The sequence below is a fragment of the Lynx rufus genome, unplaced genomic scaffold (assembly GCF_022079265.1).
Source record: "Lynx rufus isolate CCGP_SWC_20201006 ecotype Redwood Valley unplaced genomic scaffold, mLynRuf1.p SCAF_8, whole genome shotgun sequence".
Lineage (NCBI taxonomy): Eukaryota > Metazoa > Chordata > Mammalia > Carnivora > Felidae > Lynx > Lynx rufus.
In genome coordinates this window covers 43741036-43752514 of record NW_025814896.1, presented here as the reverse complement: position 1 = coordinate 43752514, position 11479 = coordinate 43741036, and the positions used below count along the sequence as shown (strand labels likewise).

General features: G+C 41.0%; 2 protein-coding genes across 3 annotated transcripts in view; both read right to left on the bottom strand.

Moving 5' to 3' along the window:
• Positions 1-307: 307 nt before the first annotated feature.
• Positions 308-1668, bottom strand: SMIM26 (small integral membrane protein 26). The gene is made up of 2 exons (XM_047068809.1): positions 1512-1668; positions 308-679 (listed from the first exon to the last, which is right to left on the bottom strand). Exons 1-2 carry the CDS (start codon positions 1627-1629, stop codon positions 513-515), a joined length of 285 nt encoding a protein of 94 aa, XP_046924765.1. The 5' UTR covers positions 1630-1668; the 3' UTR covers positions 308-512.
• A 5226-nt stretch (positions 1669-6894) lies between these two features.
• SEC23B (SEC23 homolog B, COPII coat complex component) overlaps positions 6895-11479 on the bottom strand; it is a 46997-nt gene continuing 42412 nt past the window's right edge. For both annotated transcript variants that reach the window (XM_047068571.1, XM_047068572.1), the window contains exon 20: positions 6895-7360. In XM_047068571.1, the coding sequence (XP_046924527.1) occupies positions 7271-7360 (90 nt within the window). In that variant the 3' untranslated portion in view covers positions 6895-7270. The remainder of the gene's footprint in view (positions 7361-11479) is intronic.

The window sequence follows — 11479 nt, the reverse complement described above, 5'->3', positions numbered from 1 at the left end:
GCCTGATGCGGGGAACAATCTCAAGAACCCCGAGATCATGACCTGAGCCGAAATCAAGAGTCAGATGCTTAACTGACTGAACGACCCAGATGCCCCTAAAATCTAATTTATAACACACTTACCAAGTACTCAATAGTACCCAAAGTGTTTCTATAAATCCCTAAACGTAGGTGGGGACTTGCTGAATATAACCTTAAAGGGACCCCTAAAGCCATGTCTTCCAACAACATGAAAGAAATACAAAGTTACATGAACTAGTTTCAGAAAACTGAGCTTATGGAAGCTCAATGTGAAATTTCACTTCAACCTTCCATTCATGTATTGAGGGACACCTCATATATGCGAGTTTACTTTTCTTCAAGGAAATATTTATTGCATATTACTAGTGATTATATTTCACAGCAAAATTTAAATTAAATGGATACACTTTTCACAAACATAAACTGGAAATTAAGGCATCCATCAAATGTATATGCTGAACCCAGTCCCGGTTTTCAGCTTTCAGCAGTTAATCAGGATTCTGGTCCAGGGCCACCAGTCCATGATTTCCAAAAGTTGAGGATCCTGTCAGTGACTGGAACAAAATCTTCTTTATATGTGACAATTGTTTCCACGTAAAACCCTTTCGGCGGCTCGAGCATTTCACTTCTTGCGACATCCTTTTGCTCTACTTCATTGCCTTTCAAAAAAATGGAACACCTGAATGAGGAACTTTTAAGACAGCAATCCGTCCTTAAAATTATTAGTCAAGCCTCAGAAATCAAATAAACTGAGGTGAGAACTACCCCCACCCCCATCAGATTTCTGACACTGTATTTCCTTTCTGTAAAAGGAAAAAATAAATATGACATGAGCACTACAGACACTGCAATGTTTTCAAATGCTCAATACTGGACACTAGTATTCTCAGGCCACTGATAATCGTCATCACCAATGTAATCTTCAGCAGTTATCACCTAACAGCTTTATCCAGATATACTTAACATATCGTACAATTAACTCCTTTGAAATGTACCACTAAATGGCTTTCATTCACAAAAAGAAACCCCATTCCGTTTGGCAAGCCCCGCCCCCCCTTCCCTTCAGCCCCAGGCAACCAGAAAGTCTTACAGATATCTATAGATTTCCAGCATATTTCTGAAGGCTCAGGGATTTCCTTTTCCGCCCAGTAACTGGGAAGGTTTTAGTACTCGGCTGGCGGGGGTGCTGAAGTGTTTGCTCGCCAACTACAACGGGGGCTAATGTAACCGAGGCATCACCTCTTTAAGTCACCGTCCAGGGTCTTTGACATTCCCTCTGGGGCCTTAAATAGATTCTTCAAATTCTAAGTGTAAAAACGGCCTCCATCAACAAGACGTAGGCAGGAGGACTTAAAAAGTAGTTCCGGGTGGAATGGCTCTAAGCAATCGTTCCCGCTGGTTTTGCAGAATAAACCCGGTGCTTGCGGCACAGCTAAACCGCTTATATAACCCCCTGGGGACGCCTCACCGAAGGCTGCCGGAGAACCGTACCTGGTACTTTGCTCTTTTTCCGGCCTAAAAAAATCAAGGAGCCTAGCAGGGTCCAGGCGCCCAGCGCGTAGACCGCGGACATCCGCCGGTACCAGGACGTGGCCTGGTCCGGACGCATGGCGGTACTCGGAGAAGACTTTGATCCTGGGAAGCTCGGAGCGGAGGCGGGCCTTCCAGTCGGCGCGTCACAGCCCCCGCCACCGCCTCCAATCGAGAGTCGACTCTGGGAGGCCGCTTCTTGCGTTGGCCCCGATGCATCCTGGAGCGTGTAGTCCCGAGAGTCGCGCCGGGGATTGGACTCTGAGTTGTGGGGTCTAAGCGGCTTCTGTGCTGTGTTATGCACCCACTGCCTCGCATACCACGTGATGGGGACCAAATGACAATTCCTCGGAGCAAACTTCTCGCGTGGAAAATTGTAACACCTGCGTTACGCAGGATTCAGATGGTAATTGTTTAGATTAATTTCACTCCTCCAGCTCTCAGATATGCGGGAATACCTGTCTTCCAACCCAACTCTTCTCCATTTTCCTTTCTGGAACCCAATCTGGGTGAGCCTTGGGTCCCTCCTTGTCAAAGCTAATCCCTCCACTGGGCTCTGGGTCCAATTCTTTTTTTTTTTTAAGTAGGCTCCACGCCCAACGTGGGGCTTGAACTCAGGACCTGGGTCCTATTCTCTACAGCCTTTTCAGGGTCTTTCCCATCAATTACACTACCCACATCTCAAAAACAAAACATCTTCCACTATGTCCACCTTCAACTTTTCTCTTACCCATACATTTCTTCAAAGCATAATCTACCCCCACTCCAACAGACCAAACAACTTGAGAGCAAAAGCGATGTGCTTGGCACAGAGTGGGCGTTCAGTAAATTGCCATATCCAGTAACTACTTTTCAGCCATAATCAAATTTGCCTTCTAAAGCATTTGACACCACTGACCCCACCTGCTTCTTTCACGGCTTCAAAAACATAATCTTCTTTAGTATCTTGGTATCCTTCGAGGATCTTCTTCCACCCTTCAGAAATTGCTTTGCCATACACAAAAAATTAACTCTAAATGGACCATAGGCTTAAATGTAAAAGCTAAAACTACAAACCCAGAAGAAAAGACAGGAGAAAATTTGCCACCTTGGAATAGGTAAAGATTTTGTATAATACAGAAAACATGATCCATAAAACCAAATATTAGTAGAGGCACCTGGGTGGCTCAGTCTGTTAAGTGTGGGACTCTTGGTTTCCTGTCAGGTCACCATCTCGATTTGTGAGTTCGAGCCCGGCTCTGGGCTCTGAATTGACAGTGCAGAGCCTGCTTGGGATGCTGTCTCTCTGTCTCTCTCTGTCTCTCTCTGCCCGTCCTGCTCTCTCTCAAAAGAGGTAAATAAACTTAAAACAAAAAAACCCTCAAATATTGGTAAATTGGATGTTTTCAAAATTAAAGCTTTTGCTTTTCAAAAGTCACAGTTAAGAAAATGAAACAAACCACAAAATTAATTATTCAGATACCTATATTTGACCAAGGACTTGTATCCAGAATACATAAGGACAACTTACAACTTGATTACAAAAAGACAACCCTACCAAAAATCCTTACACATAAGATGTAAATTCTAGTCATTCTAATAGGTGTGTGATGGTGTCTTGTGGTTTTAATTTGCATTTCTGTGATGATTAATGATGTCCCTGAGCGTCTTGGCCATTTGTGTATCTTTTGTTAAGAGTTTGTTAAAATTTGTTGCCTTTTAGTAGGTATGTGAAGGATTTGGAGCTATCAGACCTCTTACTGGTGGGAACATAAAATGTCACAACCTCTTTACAATACTGGCAGTTTCTTAAAAAGTTGAACATACACCTACCATATGACTCAGATCTTCCATTCCTATTTATCCAAAAGAAATGAAAACATATCCACATAGACATGTACACGGATGTTCACAGAGCTTTATTCAAAAGAGCCAAAACAAGGAAACAACCCAAATTGGTATCAACTAGTGAATGGCTAAATGAAATGTGGTATACCACTCGGCAATAAAAAGGAACTACTGACACATGCAGCTATGTGGTGAGTGTCAAATGGGTTATGCTAAGTGAAAGAAGCTAGACACAAAACCAGACAAAATTCTAGAAGCAAACTAATCTACAGTGGGACAAAGCTGACCAGTAGTTGCCTACTAAGGAAAACTTTGGGGGTGATGGAGATGTTCCATCTGGTGGTGGAGGTTTCACGAGTGTACCCCTGTCAAAACTCATTGAACTGTATACTTTAAATGGGTGCAGTTCATTGTATGTAAGTTATACTTCAATCAAGTTAAAAACAAAACAAAAACACTGATATTCTGTTCCAAACTCGTTTCTCTTCTCATCCTGAGCAACTTTACTCATGTTATTTGTTGATAGAAATCTGCTCCAAATTCTCCTGAAGGCAAATTTCTATTAATTACTTCCAACCTGCTGGACATTATTATATCTCAAAAGCTCCTTTAAATGTCCAGGACTGAATTTATCAATGCTAGGAAAGAAAGAGGAAAAGAACTCTTTCCTTCCTTTTGTGTAATTCAGAGAATGATTGACATGATCACCCAAGCCAGAAACCTGAATTCAGACTCTTGCCTAATATCCTATCTGTCACGTCTGTCTGAGCACCTGCCTGTGTTCAGGCCTCACCTAGATTCCAGCTTCCTCCCATCCATCCTGCCACTCTCTAGTGTTTAAAAAAAAAAAAACAAAAAACCCTAACTGATCCTTTCCCCTGCTTAAAATGTCAGAGGCTTTCCTTGCCTTGGAGAGGAATTTCAGAGTCCTCATTAGCCACACTAGGCTCCATGCTTCCCCACTCAGGATGGCTGCTTTCCACACAATACTACCCCCCATCTCCATGTTCTCTCTGGAAACAGCCACCAGTACCCAGAGGTGGCACCTGCACGGCCACGTCTTTGATGTTGTCACCCAATGGTGCCACCTCACCTCAGCACCTGAACTCATTGTCACTGAAGAGAACACCAGAGCAAGGTGGGTCTACCACATTCTACCTTCTGTTAATTTGAAATGGAAAGGACCAGGTGGAACAGTTTCAACTTAAATCTGTATATGCAGTTTTCTGTACTCTTCTATTTGATGTGTCTCAATTAAAAATTATTTCCAAAAAGTAAGAAAAATATTCTAGGGAAAAGATACATAAAATAAAAGCCCTTGGCATTTATTTATTTAAAAAAAATTTTTTTTAAAGTTTATTTATTTTTGAGACAGAGAGAGACAGAGCATGAACGGGGGAGGGTCAGAGAGAGAGGGAGACACAGCATCCAAAACAGGCTCCAGGCTCTGAGCGGTCAGCACAGAGCCCGACACGGGGCTCAAACTCACGAACCACGAGATCATGACCTGAGCCGAAGTCAGACGCTCAACCGACTGAGCCACCCAAGTGCCCCAAGCCCTTGGCATTTAAAATGTAAGTGCTAGGGAGCCTGGCTGGGTCAGCTGGAAGAGCATTCGATTCTTGATCTCGGGGTCGTGGCTTCAAGCCCCACATTGGATGTAGAGATTACTTAAATAAACTCTAAAAAATGAAATGAAATGAAATAAAATAAAATGTGTTAAACAGTTTAGGATAGGAAACACTCTGAGAACACACACCAAAGGCAAAAGGTAGTAATACAAATTCGAAATATAGAGAAGAATCAATCCAGATGGTCCAACAGTCAATTAAAAGGAGTTTCCAGCTTTGCTTTTCTACATAGCACTCAATACCTTCTAATAAGTTATATAATTTACTTCCATTTTTTTTATTATTGGTCTTCCCTAACTAGAACATAAGCTTCACAAAAGCAGAAAATTTTATTGGCTACATTCCCAGTGCCTGTAAGACACTCCATACATATCAAATACTGAACAATTATTTGTTGAATGAATGAAAAAATAGGTCCAAAGTTCTGAGAGGAAAATGATTTGGGGCCTAGAATTTTATACTCAGCAAAGCTATCAAGTATGAAGACAGAATAGATTCAGTCAATTATCTCCCATGTAATTTTTTATAGAAGCCATTTAAGATAGCAAATGACTTATGGGATAAAGAGTAGAACTAATCCAGGAGTCCAGACAAAAGAAATTCCTGGATTACTATTGTTGTAGCAATTGGCCGGTGATTAAAGGGGAGATCAGTGACCTTTAAAGAACAATGGACTCCATTCAGTAGAAGAAGAGATTTGAATTTCTGAATAAATAGAAAACAAAATCTTCAATCAAAACAAGAAATTAGGAACTCGAGGGAAAATAACAATATAAGAAGTCATGATGTGAAAAGGAAGCACACCAACCTGGGGCGTGCTAGAATGTGAGCACAGTGACTAATTCTGTCACTGCACATGTTTTCCTTCAAGTGGTAGAAGGACTGGGGCAGCAAACCCCTGGAGACAAATGTAATATTGCCTGACCGAACACGGACAATGTTTACATGATCACAACTGTGTAAATGATATTTATTAGTTTCCAACTTTCAGAATGAACTTTCAGACAAAAGACAGAACTATGGTTATAAGTAGGAATGTAAATTTTACCAACCTTGATAGATAGAAAAATAAAGGCGTAGCTGATCAAAACTGGATGGTCAAGAGAAAGGTCTTACTTTCCTCATTCTGGAAAATGGGAATTGAGTGATACTGGTTGGCTAAAACTGATACAGCAACAAAAGTCTTGAAGGAAAGGTTAAAACCAGTCATCTCGGCACAGTAGGTTTAGGCTCAGGGAGTGGAGGGAACTATTATTTGTTATAACGCTCTTTAGGATAAGTTTTGTCTCTTTTTTTAAAACCATGCATATATTACTTTGATTAAAAAGCAGTGCTAATGTTAAAGTTATTTTACTTGATGCCCAGGACAAATGGCTGTCATTTTGTTATAGCTATTTATGCCCATCAGTCACTCTTTAAAAAAATTTTTTTTAAATGTTTATTTTTGAGAGAGAGAGAGAGAGGATGAGCAGAGGGGCAGAGAGAGGATGAGTGGGGGGGGGGGGGGCAGAGAGAGAAAGACACAGAATCCGAAGCAGGCTCTAGGCTCTGAGCTGTCAGCACAGAGCCCGACGTGGGGCTTGAACCCACAAGCCGTGAGATCATGACCTGAGCCAAAGCCGGGCGCTTAACCGATTTGAGCCACCCAGGCGCGTGCCCCGCCCACACCCCCCCCCCCCCCCAGCAGCCACTCTTTAGGGCTACTTGGGCTGGGCTGTTTACATGTGAGTTAGGGACAGTGCACTCCAGACAACTCTGCCTTGACAAAGTTTCACATATTTCAAGGTTTCCTTTGGTCTATTAACATTTAGACAGAAAATGTGAGGATTAAGTTCAGGAAATATCTCTTGGGGGAGTCACTTAAAACACACACATACACACAGACCTCAGGAAATCAAATTTGTATTAGCATTATTTTAGCCAGTGCTTTCTTTATCTATATTTATTTCCTTTCTGATCATTATGATTTTCATCTAAGTAAGTTGCCAAAATACAGTATCTCTGATTTTACATAAGTGTGAAGTTAGGATACAAAAAGCATATAAACATCTACAAGTACCAAAACATTTATGACCTTACAATTTCATGTTGCAAGAAAAGGGGCACAAATAAGGAATACAAATAAATTATAATCTAAAGAGTTACATACAATGCTTCCTTTGATTATTTATTAAAACTCACAAGGAAAGTGAAAGGAATGTTTTTGAGCCATAATAAGCAATTGTGAACATCATGTGACGATGTTCTGCTCACATCTCCAGCTTAACAAGCAGTGGACACAGCCAGCTTCTTCAAATGATCCATGAACACCTGCAGGCTAACATCGTCAGTTAGGATGGGTGCTCCTGTTTCCTGAAATTTAATGGTAAACATTTATTGGCAGGTATCTCAAAAGCTGGTTAGAATTCATCAATTATTAAGGATCTTTCCACCTCAGAACATTCACAGTGTTTCCCCCCTCTGCTCTGAGTAGTCCCTCTGCCTCATTAACCAGTCTTTCAACTGAAGCATAATTTCCTCACTAAACCCTTCTCTGACCCCCTGAGTTCAGGCCATCCCTGCCACTCCGGACTTTTCTAGGCATATGCCCTTCTACTTTAATCCTCTCCACAGTTCTGATGACCTGTCCAGAGTCTGGCTCCCCATCAGGCATGAGCACGCCGTGTCTCATGTTCCCTATCATGCTGACAGCACCTAGCCTGAAGCTCTTTCATGGCCTGCTTACAACAGAAGCTTGAGGAGGATGTATTTACAAATCAGTGGATCAGTGCATCCACTGAACAACAGATGGATATCTGTATTATCCGAAACTGCTTGTGATTTATGTCATGCTTGGGGAAAAGAACTGAATAGAAACTTTGACTTCCAGTAAGATCCCAAACTTGTAAAAAATAAGTAAAAATATACATGATATACACATTTTATATTATCTACAAAGAAGCTGGAAATACTTAACTCTACACAGTGGCAATATAGGTATTAATTTTCTTTCTTAATCTTTTCTTTAACATATTCAAATTTTCCAAAATGATACTACCAGTATAATTAGGAAAATATAAGCATAACTAAAATTTTATAAGAAGATTTCTTCTGGGAAGGAGTAGATGTGCTTTTCCCTATTCCTTCCACTAAGTACAAATAAAAACCCCAGACATTTTATATAAAACAAACATAAGAAGACTCTAAAAGGTGGACAGAAGAGAGCAGACAAACCAAGGTCCCTAAGGCCGAAGGAACAACACAGTGGTGAGTTCCTTGGGTTTCCTTTTTGCCTCATATCTCAGACCTGGAGCCAAAGAGGCTGGCAAACAATCACTGCACACAGACAAGAACATCAGAAAAAGCCAACTTTCTCTAAAGGAACAGCACAGCCCAGAAAGACCAAAAAATGTTAGATAATAACTGCTGCACTCCAAAGGTGACAGAAGAAACTGTGTCCCAACCCACACCAGCAACAGCTGAGTGGGCACCTTAGACTGCCACCCTCACAAGACAGCAACAAGGGACCCCAACACCCCCACCAGGATGCTGGCAGAGAAGGCCAAGGACAACACTGGGAATTTCATCCCCAATGGCCAGGGGGACGTCTCCCTACTGCCATGGTTATCAGGAGAGACCATTCAGGAAGCCTGCACTCCCACCCCTGCCTGGCAGTAATGAGATGTCCTCCAGGCCCCCTGCACTGGGAATCAGAGGCGGCCTAGTGGAGAGTCAGGACTTTTCATTACCACCCAGCACTAATATGGAGACTAGGCGGGGAGCTGGAATGCCCATCTCCACCTAGCAGTAACAAGGAACTGTCCCTCACCCACGTGTTAAGAGGCCAATGGAAAACCTGGTTTGCTTCAAGTGAATGAAAAACAGTCAGCAGGTATTAACACCAAGCCACCAAGCTGCCTACAGTGTTAGAATTATTTGACAAAGACTTCAAAGCAGCCATGACAGAAGTGCTTCAATGAGCAATTACGAGCACACTTGAAACAAATGAAAAAGTAGAAAGCCTCAGCAAAGAAAGTCTCAGGAAAGACGCAGACATAAATGAGAATCAAAGGAAAATTTTAGAACTGGAAAATACAGAAATAAGTTCAGTGTCTGAGCTCAATAGCAGAGAAGGAACAGAGAAAACAATCAGCAAACTGGAAGATAAAATAGTGGAAATAATGCAACTGAAAAGCAGATAGAAAATAGTGGGAAAAAAATGTACAGGGCCCCAGGGGTGTGTGGAACTACAAAAGACCTGACATGCATGTCACTGGAGTCCCAGAGAGAAAGGAAGAAGAGGATGGGCTGAAAAATTATTCAAAGAAATAATAACTGATAACTAACCAATTTTGGCAGGACCGATAAATATACAGAATCAAGAAGCAGAGCAAAGTCTAAACAGATTAAATCCAAAGAAATCCACACCAAGCACATGGTACTTAAACTTCTGAAAACTAGTGTTAACAAAGAAACAATCTTGAAAGCAGGCAGAGAAAGATATCTTACCGATAGGGGAAAAACAATAAGAATGACAATAAATCTCTCATCAGAAACCAGAGAGACCAAGAGAAGTCACAAAATATTTTTTCAGCTGCCTGAAGAAAAGGACAGCCACCAAAATTCTTTATCTAGAGAAAATATCCTTCATGAATGAGGGGGAAATCAAGATTCCCAAATGAAAAAAAATTAAGAATCTATCACCCTCAGACCTAAAAGAATGGCTAAAGGGGGGTACCTGGGTGGCTCAGTCGGTTGAGTGTACGACTCTTGATTTCAGCTTGGGTCATGGTCCCAAGTTATCATGGGATCAAGCTCCCTGTTGGGCTCCATGCGGAGTGTGGAGGCTGCTTTACAATTCTCATTCTCAAAAAAAAAAAAAAAAAAATGGCTAAAGGAAGATCTCTACCTAAAATGGTAATGATAAAAGAAGGAATCTGGGAGTATCAAGAAGGAATAAAGAACACAGTAAGCAAAATTATGGATAAATATAACTGGATTTGCATCTGCTCTTGAGATATATAAATTATGTTTGATGGTTGAAGAAAAACTGTAACATTGCTGCATGTAGAAAAAAATATTTAATACCATTATATTATAAATGGGGTAAAGAAATATAAATGGGAATAAGTTTCCTATACATCACTTTGGTCAAAAAGCCATCAGTAAACTGTGATAATCTATGTATGTATAATGTAATACAATGCTCTACTATCAACAACCAGGAGTGACCACTAAAAAAGGCTACACAAAAAGATACACTCAAAAACATTATAAATGAATTAAAATGAAATTCTAGGAGTGCATGGGTGGCTCAGTTGGTTAAGCATCTGACTCTTACTTCGACTCAGGTTATGATCCCAAGGTCGTGGGATCAACCCCACATTGGGCTCCGTGCTGAACATGAAGCCTGCTTAACATTCTCTTTCTGTCTCACTTTGCCCCACTCCCCTGCTAGTGTTCGCTCTATAACAAAAATTAAAAAAAAAATAAAAATGGAATTCTAAAAAATGTTCAAGTAATCCACAGGAAGGCAGGAAAAACAGAGAAATGAAAAGCAGAGAAAACAAACAGAAAACAAAAAATAAAATGACAGACTTGAGCTCTAACGTATCATTAATTACATTAAATATAAATGGTCCAAATGCACCAATTGTAAGAGTTTAAGAGTAGATTAAAAACCACGATCCAGGGGCGCCTGGGTGGCGCAGTCGGTTAAGCGTCCGACTTCAGCCAGGTCACGATCTCGCGGTCCGTGAGTTCGAGCCCCGCCTCAGGCTCTGGGCTGATGGCTCAGAGCCTGGAGCCTGTTTCCAATTCTGTGTCTCCCTCTCTCTCTGCCCCTCCCCCATTCATGCTCTGTCTCTCTCTGTCCCAAAAATAAATAAACGTTGAAAAAAAAAATTAAAAAAAAAAAAAAAAAACCACGATCCAACTATGTGCTGTTTACAAGAAATTCACTTCAAATATAATAAAGAAATAGGTTGAAAGTTAAAGAATGGTAAGACATATAACAGGCAAATATCTTTTTTTAATTTTTTTAAATGTTTATTTATTTATTTTTGAGAGAAGAGAGACAGAGCATGAGCAGGGGAGAGGCAGAGGGAGAGGGAGACACAGAATCTGAAGCAGGCTCCAGGCTCTGAGTTGTCAGCACAGAGCCTGACGCAGGGCTTGAACCCACAAACTGTGAGATCCTGACCTGAGCCGAAGTCAGACACTCAACGAACTGAGGCACCCAGACGCCCCCGCAAATATTTTTTTTTTTTTGCATGAAAAATAACGGGAAAGAAAGGAAAGAAAGAACGAGCTTTATTAATGTCAGATAGACATCACTGCAAACAAAATGACCAGAGACAGAGGGAGACATTATATAATGAAATAAAGTCAACCCACCAAAACAAAGCAATCCTAAATGTCTATGCAACAAACAACAGAGCTACAAAACATGTGAATGAAAACTGACAGAATTCAAAAGAGAAACAGATAAAC

What these genes read in the sequence shown, in the direction of transcription:
- SMIM26 (XM_047068809.1), bottom strand. Translation starts at nt 1,629, where the DNA reads ATGCGTCCGGACCAGGCCACGTCCTGGTACCGGCGGATGTCCGCGGTC. An exon ending in GAAAAAGAGCAAAGTACCAG is followed by an intron (nt 680 to 1,511) that starts GTACGGTTCTCC and finishes TTTTTTTGAAAG; the next exon opens with GCAATGAAGTAGAGCAAAAG.